Below are 18,736 nucleotides of genomic sequence, written 5' to 3'. Positions count from 1 at the left end.
CGTCCTGTGGATCAACACACGCGCGCACACCCCATCCTCCGCAAGAAAACCACACACGTCTGCACAAAAACCACCATTCTCCGCGTGCCAAAAACGTAAATATATCACACAGATACTATATAGTTTATGCGACGCTCACACACACACACACACACACACACACACACACACACACACACACACACACACACACACACACACATATACATATATACAAATGTTGCGACGTAATGCGACATAAAAACTTCCCATCCATGTAGAGGAATCCGATATGTATAATAGTCGAACACCACATTTAAATCTTCTGAATAGGACATTAATAAACGTGGAATGCCACGACGTTTCAATGGGAAATGAATTTTAGGGTATCCAAGAGTTTATAGTACATATACAGCACGAAAACAAGCCTATTGTTGTAGCTGGCCCGACGTTTAGGTCGTCGTTTGCTCAATTCCCCCGGGGGAACGATGATGGCGGCTAAATTGGTAGGGGGCGGAGAACGAAGTAATTATTACAATAACAGCAAGTAGTGTTTTTTTCTTGTTTTAATTTTTTTTTTTTTTTTTATTTCAAATCCCCATCATTTTAAAGATTATGAGAGAGAGAGAGAGAGAGTAAGGGAGAAACTATTATACCGGTAATCTCTTTAATTTTCTAAACGTCATAGCGACTTAAATATAACATTATAATACATCTATGCATATTAATATCTATATGAAACTCATACAGATAACCGGTTCAAGGTGAAAATACGACGTTTAAATTCCAAGAACTTCCCCTGGCTCGATTCCAGTTTGGTAAAATATGCGTTTATACACAAAGAACAGTTCTTAAAATGCACTCTCAATACACTATTTAAAATGCATAAATAAGTTATACGTCTAAACAAGAATTATTTCCAAAAATGCAAATTAATTATTTTTTCTAAATCATAGAATATTACGAGGATTTTCATTAAAAACAAAATGTATTTCCCTAAATCTAGAAACAATATGATGAAAAACAATAAAATTAAATGATATGACTCCTTCTTATACGTTTTTACATTCTTTTGCTACATTTTTAGATAGAAATTTTTTTTCTTATTTATATTATTGTTTTATATATAATCATATAAAAAATCCATACAATAATTGACAGCTATAATTATATTTAATAACCATTATATTGATAATTATTAAACATTAGGTGTTTCTTTGGTATTTATTATTCAACACTATGTTTACGGCAAACAAAAAACATGCATATGCACATACAATTAGTATAGATTACGTAGATAATTTTCAGTTATAATTACAATAAGTAAGTTATAAAAATAATTAAAAGATATGATAATTATAAGACCGTTAAGCTAAGAAAAGAGGAAGTTATAACAATTATTATTTGAAAATATAACAGAAAAACTTTACTATTGACATTTTTTAACAAATTGTTATTAATAAATTACCATATTTTTACAGACATATTATTGTCCATTAATTTCACTAGATTTTATAGAAAAAAATTTAATTGTTTTTAAGTATGATATTTTAAAAATATATTTAAACCAGTTATTATGCATATATTAATTTTATTATTTGATATGAACAAATAATTAAAATGTTTCTTATTAAGATAAAATTAATATTAAAATTGTTCAATTTATAATTAATTCTTAAGTATATGATAATTTATTTAATTTAGTCAGTAGCAAGGCATACATGTAATTGAAATATTACGAAGTACAAAGATAAAAGTTTACGTATACTTTCATTGACGAAAACTTAATTAACTTATTGCTTTTACATCAAATGAAATATCCTTTTAGAAATTAGAGTCCTTATTCCCTAAACATTATAAACAATTTAATTTGATTTCAGGAAATTCTAAGATTTTAATTAAAAACTTAATTATATTCGACAAAAGTTAATCAAAAATTCACTTAGAAAACATATATAACATAGTCGGAAATCATAAAATCACATTTATTCCTCTTTAATAAATTTATTTACGAATCGTTCTATGCTTGTAGAGAATAATAAAATATTAATTGATTAAAACAGCATTGAAAGCATTTCAATCAATAAAAAGTTTTATTAATATATATTTTGCAGAAATATGAATAGTAATTTTTTTGTATAAAAAAAAAAAATTACAAATAAAATCAAGAAATTATTTTTCAAATAAATTCAAATAAATTCAAAGCCCATTTTTTGATACTCAACAAAATCGTTTTGTCTAATATGCTTTACAGATCTCGAAATATTTGTAAGAACATAATTAAGTAATGATTTTAAAAGCGACGTCAGTTTGAAAACGATCAAAATTCTATGGAATAACCACTAGACCTTCAATAGAACTAACATAATGTAATGTTAAACTGGTCCTCTATAAGATCCCCTGAACGTCAAGACTGAATACAAATTATTTTTATTACTTTGTTATTGATGTGGCTGAGCAATACCAGTGAAATTCAAAACCAATTCATTTCCATTTCAATTTATCATATGCTATAAAGTCTTATGTGTTAAGAGATGAAGAAACGTCACAGTTGTTAGTCAGTTTTCGAAAAGAAAGAATGAAAAATAAACCACATATTATTAATGATAAATTTAGTCATTTAAATTCAACCCCCTTCGAGTGAAAATCAAATAGTTTAACACCGACAAAATACGACTATTATGTAACACATTATTTTTAAAAACTAACAGCTAATTTTAAACGTGTTCTCATAAAATGTTGAAAACATTTGAACACATTTTATTTTCTTGGTGTAAAAATTATTACACGGAACACCATTTCCATCGTCGACCTCATTTTCCATTGAAATTATAGCCGTTCTCATTTTTTTCGCAATTAAGTTGTATATTTGGAATAAAAAATATGATTTATTAAGAGAAGGGGAAAAACAAGTGCGTCTATGTGTAATATTATTCAAATGGAAGCATTAACAATGGGCAACAATGAACGGAGAACATTCTTTGAATAGTGCAACAAAGTAATCGTATGATGAAGCTAACAAACCGTGAAGGAGACCATGCCCCAGTCCTCTACGCCCATTCCTTTTCCTCTTCCATTTCTTCCCCCTCCCGTACAATTCGTTAAAACCTTTTTTTTTTTTTTTTAATTGAAAATAAATTATTAACAACGAACATTAGCAAAATGGTTCATTGTTCATCTAATACAAATGACTAATTTACTGATTGTCACCCAATAATTGCATGAACAAAACAGTAAACCTAAAATTGAATATTATAAATCGTAAATACACATCATAGTACCGCTACGACGTGACTGTGTGTGTACATTTCGTTGAAACCACAATTCGGCCACAACCACAGACACCATGCGCTACCGTGTAATATACCCAAAATCATAAGTTTCGGATCAGTTGAGCACGTTCATGATGCACCTGTTTCAGCGTTAAGTGTTTGTGATGCGAAGAAACCGCGATCGAATAACCATAGATTATTAACAGTGTACCGATAATTTATCGATTTAAGGAAAAAACCAATTACGTTGCAATATGAAATGTACGAACTGATGAACATGTTATATAAGTACACGTCACCACATGATTCATACTTTACGAACGAGTGATAACGTCCTTGATAGTTAATTACAATCGGAAAATCAATTAATTAAGAGCGTTCTGCTACGCATACGGGTTTCAGGAGTGGGTTCAATTCGAAGACAAATTATCTTACATATAGCCGGGGTTATTGATGTGTATTAGGAAGTATAATATTTTACACTCGTTATACGATAATAATACGAAATACTATAATATTTGATCCCAATCGAACGCGGGTAACATAAAAAAAAAAAACTAAATTAAAAACTAGGTTAAAAACGTCGTGTCGTGGCTGTTTAGGAATGATTGTGATTCGAGTACAATGGTGTATCTGTTCTAATGTATGATACCACACATAATGTACATATACGGATTGTTCGCCAATGATCGCCAGTGTATATAATACATTTATACAGTTCTGGACAGATTAATATTACTATTTCCTCATATCTTTAATAACTCGTGAGTGCGTGGAAATTAATAATCATTATACATGCATACATGTATTCTTTAGAATTTAAATAAAAACGAATTAAACCGGAATAAACAGTCGGAAAAAATAATTCCCCTTCCGATAAAAATAATAATTTACTCAATCGTGCCCACCCGCATACGAAAGCGCGGTCCTCCCGATATAATTGTCCGCACGTCGTCATCGAATGATAGACTCTGGAAACGAACGCTTGGTTTAACGACCGCCTCGAATAATATTTTGATGAAAGCGTTTCGATTCTTCAACTCTGCTCCGGATGAGCTCGTGGTAAGCGGCCATTTGCCTCGAAAAGGAAAATGAGCCCCTGAACGGTCTGGAAATTGAAAGCGACGAGATATACCGCGTTTCGAGTTGTAGACTTAGTTATTTTATTCCGTCACGTACTTAACAACACGTGCGCGTCCGTAAAACGTTTAGTGTTACGTATACGCACATAATTATGTTACGCTGATATTTATCGGCCTAACCCTACCTCAGCCGTACCGGGTGTTAAGCACCGAAACTCTGTGCGCCATCGGCATAATCGTATTATGCGACGTACACAAACGGGGTATTATAATATGCCCGGCAAACGCGGAATCGAAATAATCAAATTTAAATCCACAGCCGTGCCGCGGAAATGACAGAAAGTCGGATCGGATAAACGATCGGTGCAACTCGATTTCGCATTGTACCGCTGTAGCGGTGGAGTATTGTGTTTGTTATCAGTTACCGTGTTCGCGGTATCCGATGCGCACGCGACGCGATCGTCGCGTGCGAATACGTCGGACGAGCGAGTACCTATTCGAGCGGAACACGGGTTCTACTGCCGTTGCAACCCCGTCTCGGTGGCCGACACACGGTAATGTAATCGCGTGAGCGCGTGCGGTTTTCTCAGGTTACGTTCTTGTCCGTTGCGGACGACAATTATTTGCGGAAACTTCGCCGGATGATAAATAACTATCACCTATAACGTATCTATTATTACTAAAACTACTACTCTTATTATTATGATGATAATGATGATCGCTTGCGAATATAAACACATTCCGCTGTAACTTATCACAATATTTGCGGACCGCACGTATGATGCGAGACAGTAATAGGAGGTGTTTTAGAGGTACAGGTAGTCCGCCGGAGATTATAAAACGATAATCATTTTTTTTTATTTCACATTGCCGTGTAAAAAAATGATTGCTAAGCAAATAAATGAGTGGTTAAAAAATAAATTTACGTATACCAATTTATGATAGTAAAATATAAGTTGTCCAAAAAAAAACCCCCTTCCAGGAAATGTTTATAATATAATTAACATTCTTTGTATGTTAAAAAGAATAGTGTTGCAAATGTAATTTTAAATGTCATGATAAAATGTTTTACTCATGACTATTTTATAGTTGATCAGTTTATTAATAGTTATTTGTATGCCGAGTATATGTATATAAATACATACCAAAAACTAGATGTTGTTGTTAAAGTGGTTTTACCCCCCCCCCCCAATAAAAAAAAAATAAAAATATATCTGTATATTAAAATACATGTAAAATAGTTTTATTAAAGATATAACTTGACAAGGTCATTTAATCCTACTGAATAAGGTTTTAACTGGGAAATTAAACTTTGTCTGCATATTAATATGATTGCTGCGTACAAAATCATTGTACCCATTGTATAAACTATTTAAAAGAAATCAAATTGAATAGGTTTGGAAAGACAAATTTTTTATCATTCTTAAAGTTAAATGGTATTACGTGAATTTGTCTATGGAACAACATAATGATATTATAACCTATAATACAGTCGTTACGAATAATTCATGAATAACGCGTAGACTTCGATTTTGACACAAGCATACTCATAATAGTAAATTGTATATGCCAACGTATTAAAATAATTCCACCTGCTTAAGTGACTAATCACTCACATGCCCGTTTTGAAAATACCAATTAAAAATACAGCTGCGCGTAGAAAAAAAAACCGTGTGGTTGTTCTATTTTAATTTTAAATTAGTCTAAAGTAAATTAACCGAAACCTGTCAAGAAGATCCGTCAACGTAATAAATGTTATTTATGTAATGCTTTTAATAAAAGATAAGATAACTGCTATGGTATCTCGAAAAAAAAAAAGAAAAAATGTTTAGTACACTGAACGCTTGGAATATAATATATTCTATTGGTAACAAACACTTAAGATTACGTTTAAATTCTAACCTATATGAGAAGTTGTTAACGATAAAATCCGAGTTTACTTAGAAAAAAATAAATAGATACGCCTGTCACCATTGTCACGAAAAAATAGATAAAAACACATTAGTGTTATAATATTATAGTGGGTACATTAATTTAAAACAAAGACGATAGCGAGCGAACATAACGATGACAAAACATGGTAATAACTGATAAAGCAGTGCGTTATCGAGAATAATAAATTAGGGTGGCGACGAATGACAATTTTTAATTGTTGAATATTTTTAAATTAAAGGCTGTCAACTAAAACGACTGTCGAGCAAACACTGCAGTGCGGCCATTATGGACATCTATTTACACAAATATAATACATACACACACGTTGTTTAAATAATGTAGCACATCGATAGCAAATTATATACTACGACCAATAAACGGTTCACCACAACAACAAAAAAAGTATAAAAAGAACTTTGTAGTAAAATGTTGATACGAGTTTTATGCTCTTACGACGAGTGCGATACAACAATAACGTTAAGTATAAATACGGGGAAAGTTTGTGTGTGTACACAGTCTCCTGCGGCGGCGTTTTGTCCACGTGCTGTATCGAGGATTCACGTCTGCGGCGGCGACGGTGGCAACCACTACTACCGCGGTATACGCGATGCACGTGTAAAAACCATGACCTCGGAAAACGTACCGTTGGGGTGGGTCGGCGGCTGTGCACGAACCGTGGCCGCCGTCACCACCACCGCCGTTACCGTCGACACCGATCCGCCGTCGAGGCCATTATTATTTGGGGTGAGTTTGGACGAAATGAATCGAGCCAAGGGGTAGATCACCGGTGGGGGGGGGTGCGTGGCACGGAGCGTGAAAGGACGGATCGGCGTGGCGGTGGATAGCGAGGACAGCAGACGACGCGATTGAGAATCGCACGCGCGTTCAGGACGGTCGTGGAGGGATGGGCGGAGCAGAGTGTAACGGAGAGGAAAAAAACCGTCCGTCTGGCACTCGCAGGTAATCCGTACCCCCGGGGCCCACCCGCGATCCGCACGACCAACGCGTAACGGCTACAATATACCTAACCTATACGTTTATTTATTATACACAAAACTGTAAGACACCATAAACGTATACCTACTCTCGTCCCCGCGGTGTACGCGAGTGTTATATATTTTCGTCAATTTTTTTTTTTTTTTCCGACGATTTCGTTTTATTTCTCCTGCTCCTTCCCTCCGCGCCACTCATCACCTCACAGCCATCGACGCGAACATATACGTTACACTCTACACCCGCCCGATGTGTGCGTGCGTGTGTGTGTGGTACAGGTGTACCCGTGCAACAGTCACAGGGTCTTCTGCTCGTCCGAAACCATCACCTGTTGTTGGCGCGAAGGCGCCGCGCAGTGCGTGCGTGTCGTGGACTAGCCATCTGGCGCGTCCGCCGTGTCCCGTCGTCCGACCACACGCGCTCAACAGCACAACAAAACAATACACCGCAGACCACTCGTGTGCCGATCTATATAAGTATATAAAGATTCGTATTAGTTCGTCGCGAGAAGATGCTGTATAGTGTTACCGGTACGAAAACTGCGTGCACGCGCGCATAGTGTTTTGATGCCTCCGAACGCGATCATCGGTGCACTATTATATAATATTGTGTTGTAAGAGCGCTACGGGATGGATCGGATGACTGCAACAGATCGTTTGCGGCGGTCGTCTTCGGTGCACGTGTCCAACGCGACACACGACAGTCGGTGGTGAATAAACCCTTCCTCGGACGCCTGTAAATCGTCCGTTCGCCGTGTTCGGTTACACAACGCCGCGGTGACACGAATCAAAGTTCCGTTGACTTCTTTTTCCACCCCGTTATAAACTTATTTATTTATTAATTGTTAACTATCGTCAACTCCAACACTCGGATTTAATAGGAAATCAGATGTTTTTTTTCATTCGGTTTACCATATCCGTACCGTATTACCCACTGTTATTATAATGACGTTTTACATTAAATGTAATTCGTTGCGCGTCACTAATAACATCGGAACGATCGTTATTATTATCACTGTCGTTACTTGTACTTACTTGAATTATTAATCGACGTTAATTGTGACTAATAACAACCAATGCTGGTATAATATATTACGGCCACGTGACGCGCAGCAACTATATTATAACATATGAAGTATATTATGCACCGCACGTATTCCACAAAGACTGTACGTCGTACGGTATAGGGACGGTAGTGTAAAAAATGGTTGGCAACATCGCACGGTAAAGTGTTGGTCACCGCGACGATGGGGTCACGGTGAATCGAATAACGTGCGAGTGGAAATAAAAACAATCAAGTACACGAAATACACTTGAAACCTCATTTTAACGAATAATACAAGTATATATGTTACCGTCCATTAGAACGTAATAAGATACGCGTGTACATTACGATTTGTACGACAACGCTGATATCGGTCTAATAACCGTAAAACGAGCTGCGGAGATAAAATCGAAACGGTTTTAATTCTTTTTTGGTCTGTAAACGACTAGTGAGCCATAGTTGTTCGCTGTATATTATGATAATAATATCACCGCGTTGCCTTTTTATTGCAGCGCGGAATAGATTGACACGGTTCACGCCGTGCGAATCGCTCATCGGAACAAGTAAATTAGTATACGCGGGTTTGATATTATTTCTTACGTTTGTATTAGACAAAGTGGTGTCCGAAAATGATATATATATATACACATAAATATATTATACTGTGATCAGACAGCGTTTGTGAAAATCCATTGCGAATGAATTTTCGGTTGGTGATGTGTGCATTATTATATCGTTGTTTTTTTTATTTCATTTAGACAATCTGCAGCCGCAGCTGTTTGAACAATGAACTACGTACCCGCAACGACATCATATTATGTAATATAATGATTCAGTAACCACGATTATTTTGGTGGAAAATACGAAGAGGCGTACGCCTGCATATCGTATCGCGATGGTTTTCCGTCACGTAATCACCGTTGTATATTTCGCATATGATAATCAATTGTTTTGATGTATTTTATAGGAAAATAATTCATGTTAAGGAGAGACAATAAGTATATGTATATGGACTTTGTTCTTGAATCAAACTCATCTCTGACTAGAAAATAGAGGAGGAAAAAGTTCTCACGCGCAGGTTTCAGCGTTTTCGAGTTGGTTTAAAATTGCACGACTGATCATGGTGGTGGTGCCTGACAGGGTCCAATGGGGTGTGTGTATGTGTAATGTATATATATATATATACGTACATTTGTAAATATACGGTAATACAGTACCTTACGGTATATCTTACCTTACCTTATACGGTTAGGCAGACAAGATATTGAAGTATTCTGTATACACGTGTGTGTGTGTGTATGTGTGTGTGTAAATGCGCCATATACGTCTAGTCTAATTGAAACAACCCTGAAGAGACATTTAGAAATGTCCACTTAGTTAATGCAATAACACCATTGTTACATTGTTCCTATTCGGGCTCCGTCATTATTATGCCAATAAATATCAATTAAATTGTAATTTGTGTGTTGTTTATTATTATTATTTTTGTATTTTTTTTTTTTCGTGGTGGAAACAAAAATTATTACTTCCTTAATGGTTCGCGTGTCAGGAATACTTTTTATAACAGTAAAAACACATATAATATAATGTATTTAGAATAAAAAAGGTCTTTTATGTTTAAAAACTTTATATATTATCTTCTTCTGCCCGTCCTTTCGCATGCCCATCCACAACTCTCGACCGTTTTCAGAAACTCGTACGCATTTTTTTTCTCCTAGAATTATTGCTGTGCAAATATCGACTTTGGTGAACTTCATGTCTGGCGAATAAAGTGAACAAAAATAAAGTTTTATGACGTCAGTGAATATATATAAATACACACAGAAATATAGGCACATGTAAGCGCGATGTACGTTCTCTGCATACCCTCACACGCCTGACAAGAAATTTAAAGTAATACTTAAAATCACTCTAGATGTTTACTCGCCAAACGGAATAATATTTTTTTCTATGAGCCATGCATACTATATTAAAACACGATCATCACATACGAAAACTTAGTCAAACGGTTTGTATACGAGGATCACAGCGTGTAACGTTCTAACGTGGTTTCGTTAAGATTTCGAATTTGCTGTGCAACGTGCTTGTATATTACTAGATTTGCTCACCGTAAAAATTCAAACAGTTTACCTAAATATTTACTTTGGCCAATTAGTGATTTGAAAAAAAATGCTAGTGCCCCGACGTATATCAGTCGTATGTACACACATTACGGTTAAACGTTGGTAGAGATATTAGGTATACCTTTCCATAATGATATAAAAATATAATTATGTAAAATGTTTATTAACGTAAAAAAATAAACAAGAGCATTAGGTATATAATACATGGAATGGAAATTATTTTAATTCAAATTATTTCCATAATAAACTACAGGGGATTATGGTAAAATTTTAATAACATTCAAAGTACACTTCTTGTTTATTTTATGAGACGGTATTGATTTTTTTATAATTTATTCAAAGCATTTCAATACTATTTCTATGGTTTGAAACTTATTAAAGGGGGTTCTAACAATCCACTGTTTAATACAATAATAAAAATGTATTTTATGTATTCAACAAATAATTTTCCATTCATAATGAAGTTCATAAATAAACATGATATTTAATAAGAAAACGGATTCATAATTAGTGAATTTAAAAAAAAGTCTTATACAAATATTTTTTGAATAATTTTCTTAGAATTTATACTCAAATAAAATTAATAAAAGTTTTATTTTCAATCAATTTAATTTAAAAATGTATTTGAAGAAAACAACATATTTTAAATTAAAATATGCGTCTTCAATATTTTTTTTTTCTACCAGTAACATACACATTTGGCAATAATCCATTTGCACGATTCAATATAAATATAATTATGGGTAATACATATGATATAATATTCGCTATTTTCTTATTCATGATAGACTTTGTATAATATAAAGATATAGTCTACTACAGGACACTTCTAAGATGAAAAAAATATCGTTCTAATAAATTTATCATAATAAACAGATTTAAAGTCTCGGTTTTTTAGATATGTTTTCGTTTTCAAATATTATATATTTTAACGTCGGAACGCGCATACGATGTAAACATCGAAAATAAAAATTTTACACCCGAAGCAACCCGGTGCAACCGTCATTACGTTAGATTGCCACTTAATTTTCATTCTGAACGGTTTCAAGTTTGATTTGAGTGCATATTAACATTACGCGCGTATATGTGTGTATACGGTTACCGAATAAACGTACAAAAGCATCGCCATAAATCGAACGTATTTTAGAAGAGTGAACCAAAAGGGTAGTGACTATATATGAGAGGGAACATACACAATAGGCTTTGGCATTGTTGTCATTGTTTCTGAAGTGGGCGTATGTTGTATTGTGTATTTCTCTCATTTGGTACGTTCCTATAATTTCGTCCGAAGATTTATAGTGCTATTAAAACAAAAAATAATAATAATAATAAAATGAAATAAAATAAAAATGCACCGAGGAGAAAACAAAATTATATCTTCGGAGTTCAATGGGTAGTGATGCAGGGCGTAAGTTACTCGGCGGAAAAGGGTGGTAAAGGGAACGATCGCCCAGAGAATAATGTGTCATAATTTACAATAAACTTTAAACGGCCTGTCTATGTATGTTTTCAGGATTATTTAATTATTGTAATAAGTTTTAGTAATTTATTCTTGTCGTGTAGACGAGGATATTAGTCGAAATGAAATGTATACGCCTGTGGTACCTGATTGTTTTTTTTTCTTAAAGCAATTGATCAGTTGCGTTACATGAAACCACCATGACGTAAAATCGTTGTTTATTTTACTATGCTTAAACATGATTGGTCTATAGCACCGTTTAAAATACAACATGGTCATTAATCTGGTTTCAGGAATAAAATATTTAAATATATCGATTACAGGATTCATTAATTAATTAATTTATTAATAATTAGGTACACTGAAATGCAATTTAACCACAAGTAGATTAAATGAAAAGTTTTACTGGCAACAATATTGCAGGGCGTTACCGTCTGGAGATTGTATGAAAAAGAATGTGGCCTACTTGCAGTGCGTCTTGTAAACTTTAAAGCCACGATGCAACTTTTATTTTAGTCGTATTTATTTTCAAAAAAACAACTAAAAGATAAGATCAAAATAAATAGCTTAAATTTTACTTTCTCTATATCGTAAATAGTAGTAATATATTTCACAAAGTAGATGTAATATTTAATTTTATTAATGAGTTTTTAAAAATACATAATATATCATTATAATAACTACGTAAGTCACGATAAAATATGACAAATTGAGTATTCAAATTGTATATTATTTTTCCATTATTGGTATGGGACATGAAACAAGAAAATGCTTATTAAATTTATCTGCAAAATATGCGTTATCTAGCAAAATAATTTGAGTATAATATAATACATCGAATGAAGTAGAATATAAGTACGGAGGAATAATATTTAAAATACCAAAATGCATAATGCATCTTTCATGTAGTTTTTTAGAATTCATCTTTAACGCAAGAGTTCATCATTTTTCCATTATCCATTGAAGAGACACTTGAAATCGAATTCATATTACATTAAATAATATTTTGTGAGGAAAAATGGGCATTTATTTAGAAATTGTGTGTAACTTATTTTTTCTTATTTCCCGCAGCCCAAGTAGTAAAACATTGTTTGATATTTTCTTATTTGATTTATATTTGTGACGTTTTATTATTACCACACACGTTCAGTTATAAAAAGGTATTTTATCATATCATCTTCTCCTCCACTCCACACGCCACCCAACGAAAATAATAATATATTATACTTTGATATTGGAAAAAAATGCAATTTTATATTTTATTTGACGAAAGGGAAGGACGACAATAAGGAAGTTATATTTTTGAATATAATAATTCAATGTGTTATACAATATTCTTCGCTATTTTCAAGAACCGAAACAATTACAAAACACTTGTGTTAATAAATTTCAGCACAATATTTTTTCTTCAATTCTAATAAATTCAAAAAATCCCATAACATAGTTATACACGACAATTAAATAATTTTAAATTTATATTTTAATTTGATAATTACACTTTCAGTAAATACGTTTTTTTTTTTTTTAGCTGGCATGAGAGTTATTTATAAATGTCACGTCTGCGTTCCACTTTATTATGTATATAAGAAATTAATTTTCAATCAACCGGGGTAACCATTTTCAAAATGTTGTACATTTTTTTCAACTCACGTTTACTGAATACAGTAAAATAGTTTTTAATAAAGTAAATATTATAATTACGGAAAACAAATATATTTTATAAACACAAAGGGATTTACCAGTTATGAGTACGTTATAACCATAACAACCATGTTTATTAGTTTACTAGCTATCTTTGAAATATTACATCGATGACATGCATGGAATACTCCTTGGAAAATTAAATCCTTATCATTTGTTACAATCGATTGTTTCATGTTCGCACTACAACGATATACAGTCAATGGTAGCGAAGTAAGAATATTTTCATGTTTTTCCAATTCGTAAAACGGTTTTCTTTTTTTTTCTATATCATAATTCTAATTTTTCAATATTGTGGACCATTCAAATTTATTATTACTACTTAAACGACAATATATGGAGAATTTATTAATGGAGGTGTATAATAACGGTGATTATTATTTATTAATTTGTTTTTACTTTGTTGAACGATTTTTTTTTTATCATAAAAACTAATATAACAAGCTGTTGATGTATTCGCTCTGCAATGAGTATAATATTATATTTTTTCATCATATGTTATACAATACATTTCTCAGAAATAATAATGTCTTCCAACTTTACTTTCCGTGAAGCATTGTATATTTTGAGATTTCAATAAATGTGTACATTAATACCGAGATTGTAAGTTTACATTTTGATGATTCACCCTTAGTGAACTCGTTGGCTTGTACCATGCAATTTCGGAAATGTTTACATTTTCGACAATAATTGGGAATTAAAAAAGATTTCCACAAAAATCAAATTATTTTGAATCGCTTAGACTGTCATGTAAACTAGTGGAAATCACGCGATTACATGGAACGATATGGGATTTTAAATACGATGGTTTATTTTTATTTATTTTTGCAGTGATATACCAGCCGGTAAATTTGGAAACGGTCAAGGTTTATGACTTATCTACTTTGCAACACGTTGTGTGGGTTACAATTGAAAACAACGGCAATCGAGTTCAACAACTCCCGGAAATTTTCGGACACGCGGACGGTGATAGTAACGGACTACCCGAACCCAAGTTTATAAAGCGACAACATACTGTTCTGGATACGACAATAAGACACATGGTCAATTCACAGATTCCCTGCGCGCCCACACTACAGAGTTATCAACATTCAATTGTTAATAACGTACAACCAACAGTTAACCAAAAGAAATATGTCGAAAAAAGTGACCCAAAAATGAAAGTTAAAAACTTGAAAATTGATTTTGTCGAAGAACTCAAAGAACGTTTAAGTAAAATGAAACTTAACGAGAATTAATTCATAAAAAAAGAAAACATTACATGTATTTAAATAAGACGTTTTATATAATAATATATTGGTACGTGATGTTTTCTTTTAAATTTATATTAATATAAAAATAAATAAAAATAGTTAAATATACATTTTATAGACTTTTTTATATATTCAATAAATATCAAGGTTGATTGTGATAATAAACTATCCACGCAGTCATATTTTTTCTCAATAATTTTTTGTTCAGAATTTATTTAATGGAAATATAAATTCCACAGTTTTTCCGAGGTTATTTGTATATGTTTATGTGTAACACTTATAATGACATTTCTATACTTTTATTTTATATATTTTTTTCTTTTACAACGATTTGTGATTTAAAATCAGTAAACACTAATTAATATTGAAAATAAATCCATTATACTTTTACGGCGCATCATTAATATACTTAATTTTTATCAATATAACTCCATTGACTAATAACGATTATGAATAAACAAAATTAACTAAAGGTATTTATTAAATTGAAAATCAATAATAATACCCACTTTAAAAATGATTCGCGTAAAACACATACCGAGGTCATCCGGTGCAATGTTTTAAAAAAACTATAAACGTGATAGCTCAACGAGTAGAGGTTGAAAACTGATGAATATTGGTAATAATAATAATTATTGTTCTTCTATACCTAATGTTTACTATTTAAATACAAAATGTTATAATATAAATTTATGGTCCCGTTTATGATGTATATTTTAACAATAATTTTAACTGGTATTATTTAATATGCGGAAATTAGTGGATTTCCAAAGGACGATTGGTTTTGTTAGATACTTTTATATTGTTAAACCTAATTCTAAGAGCAGTGATTACGTAACGGAATTTTAAGACCATAAAATTCACCGAAACACTAGCATTTATGTACATACCTACATTTTTTTTCTTTTAACCCATTGCTGTTCGTTCATTATCCAATCATACCTGGGCTGTTGTTCTCACAGGTGTTTATATTGTTACCAAGTTTTAATTTTCAGTCAGTTACATATTTTGAAAAATTTCCTGAACCATTGTTCAATGTAATTTAATTTGGAAAATTAGTTCATAATGGTTTAATCCAATATAAATATTTTTCTTATAAACTACAGTTATTATTATTAGTATTATTATTACACTACTCGAAATTTTTCATAACCCATAGACTACAAAGATATTTGGAATAATGACATTCATTATAAATCATAATGCGTTTACTGGTTGCAGAAACCATCTCAAAATTAAAATTATCACTATCGTGAAATGTATGTGGGAACACGTTTATTTAGAATATAACGAGGAATATAATTAAACATGTAATAAATAAGTATAATAAATGTATTGTTCATATCACGGTATTTTTTTCTAAAAAGTAGATGAGACAAGAAAAAATATTGCTGTTCGATTTATTAGATTGGAATCTAAATGTAACATGAAAATAAAATGAATTTAAATCGAAACGTAATGAACCAATTAGTATTCATGGATAGAACACTTTTTATTACCATTAAATCAGAAAACCCCCGGCCAAGTAATAAAAAATGTACATTAAAAAACGTACAGGGAACGAGTGAGAGACACGTTGAGACAGAGAGGGAAAAAAGGTCATGACGTGTGCTTACACTTGACTCTTTTTTTTAATAAGTCCCCGGGTAATAAAGTACTGGTGGAAGCACAAAGCGATCTAATAAATTATTCTGAATCTTTATTTTAAGTCTCTTATCGTGTTGCTGTAATATAAATTGTATACATGTATTATATATGAAATATATATACATATATAAAGAGTATTAACATACAATAGAAAATAACTCGAAAGAGAAATAGAGAGAGAACGAAAATGAGACAAAAATAAAATCATCTCAATAATGTTCATATTTATTTTTATAATATTTTATTATTATTATTATTTTTATTATTATTTGACTTTTTGTTGTGCCAGTTGTTACAAACTGTGTGTGTGGCTAACAAAGCAAAGAGAAGAAATCGAATGATTGTTTACAACATGTGTTCGTCAGCAGCGAGTGTGGTTAATGGAGCCGGTTTTCAATACTTCTCGTCATCCCATCATGGGAAAAACAAGGAAAAGAATTTCTACGCCATGACGGCAATCACATTTTTCAGGACAAAATGCTATACCCACCTATAACTACTCCTAATAATCTGTATAAATGATTAAATATCACCCGGATCCTTTAACAAGAGATTGATTAGCGATCTACTTGATGCAGATGAACCACTATAGCAGTGCTTCCCAATTTTTTTCGACTCAAGGCACCCTTTTTGATCCAAGGTTTTTTCAGGGCGCCCTTCTCTAAGTCATAGCATGACTAATCATAAGGAAAATGTTAGACCCGATAGTATTTCATGACGGCGCGGCGCCCTTATACATACATCGCGGCGCACACTTTGGGAACCTATGCACTATAGTATTAAGAGAAATTTAAATTTTTGTGTGAACGAATTTGAACTTTAATTTCAATTGCACGCATAATTCCAATGGCTGATGGACGCGGGTCAAGCAGTAAATTATAACGTGTATAATATACACTGTATATTTATGAATTAAAATATAATGTAATAGTATTATAATAATCGGTATAGCGGCCGATATACCTGTAGATGTAAATTGTAATAGCGAAAGATCAAATAAAACGTTAAAACTATTAGTTTTTATTGTAAATTCAGAGTGAGGTTCATCGGAATTGTTAAATTTTTTTTCTTATGATTATTTGATTTTACTATTATTGGATTCGATATTGAAATGTGAAATTCCTAAGTGATCGAGGTGTTCATATAACATATGTCTCAGGATGCTGGCTGTGGTAGGTTCAAGGCCAACCAAGGTCATGGTTGGTTGACCCGACACGGGTACCAGTGGTTAATTCATTAATCGTTGTTATACCAACGTTCTTTCAACCACACAATTTTATTTATTTATAATTATATATTTTTTTTTTTATTACATAAAATCAATCTCCCAGATTTTATTCGACTCGTAACGAATATACAAATATATATATGAAATCGATTATTATTTTAACGAACCTTTTCTGCTTATTTTCAAGTAGTAAATTAATCATTGAAAAATAAAACAAAATACCAATAAAACCGGTTTTCAGTTAGTAATTTATATCCTAAGTGCGTTGTGTGACCGATTCAGCGGACGCTGAATAATTTTCATAATTAATTAAATAATATGAAATTATTTTTTTTTTTTTAAAATTCCGTAGGAATAATTAATTACGAAACAGAAATAAAATTAAAAACAAAAAAAAAAAATTCCTATAGCGTCCTAAATTTTGTTTGTGGATTTTAATCCAGCAGAGGAAACTAATAGTAATATCAAACATCGTATTTACCTTATATAAATATTGGTCGAACATTCGGCATACGTCAACGTCGTTTCCAATGCAATAAGTAGCTTCCATGTTTCGCACTAATATTTAATACGACGTCCTAGGCGTTCCTAGGACTGTTAACGGCCGGCAGAAATCGCAAAACATATAAATGAAACGATATGGACGATCGGAAGAAAAAAAAAATAAAACAAATTCAGACCGTAGGTATGAACGAAAATAAAATATTATGTTTCACGTAAAAAGCACTTCACTCGTGTATTTGATAACTCGGACGAGAGGAACGGCAGAGAGAATCCGAACGCGGTTACAACATTTACCACGGAAATAATCGGTACCAAGCGGTAGGCAGGTGCACGGTAGCCGTCCAGATTCGGTCTGCGGAGTGGACCGCGGAGCGAACGGTAAGGAAAAACCCGAAAACCGACGATTATTTTGATTTCCAAAACACAAGCGACGATGGCAATGGCGGTCGAGCGGCCGCGGAGTGCGTCGAACACGGAAAACAATAAAAAAAAAAAAAAACCAAAAACCAAATTTCG

At 32.5% G+C, this 18,736-nt stretch overlaps 1 protein-coding gene across 1 annotated transcript in view; it reads right to left on the bottom strand.

Moving 5' to 3' along the window:
- LOC112693247 (thymocyte selection-associated high mobility group box protein TOX-like) overlaps window positions 1-18,730 on the bottom strand; it is a 107,984-nt gene extending 89,254 nt beyond the window's left edge. The window contains exon 1 of the mRNA XM_025568227.1: window positions 18,198-18,730. Coding sequence (XP_025424012.1) covers window positions 18,198-18,266 — 69 coding nt within the window. The 5' untranslated portion in view covers window positions 18,267-18,730. The remainder of the gene's footprint in view (window positions 1-18,197) is intronic.
- Window positions 18,731-18,736: the final 6 nt, after the last annotated feature.

Source organism: Sipha flava, unplaced genomic scaffold, assembly GCF_003268045.1.
Source record: "Sipha flava isolate LNK unplaced genomic scaffold, YSA_version1 82_pilon_pilon, whole genome shotgun sequence".
Classification (NCBI taxonomy): Eukaryota; Metazoa; Arthropoda; class Insecta; order Hemiptera; family Aphididae; genus Sipha; species Sipha flava.
Note: the sequence above shows the minus strand (reverse complement) of the source record. Positions and strands in the feature narration are given on the sequence as shown.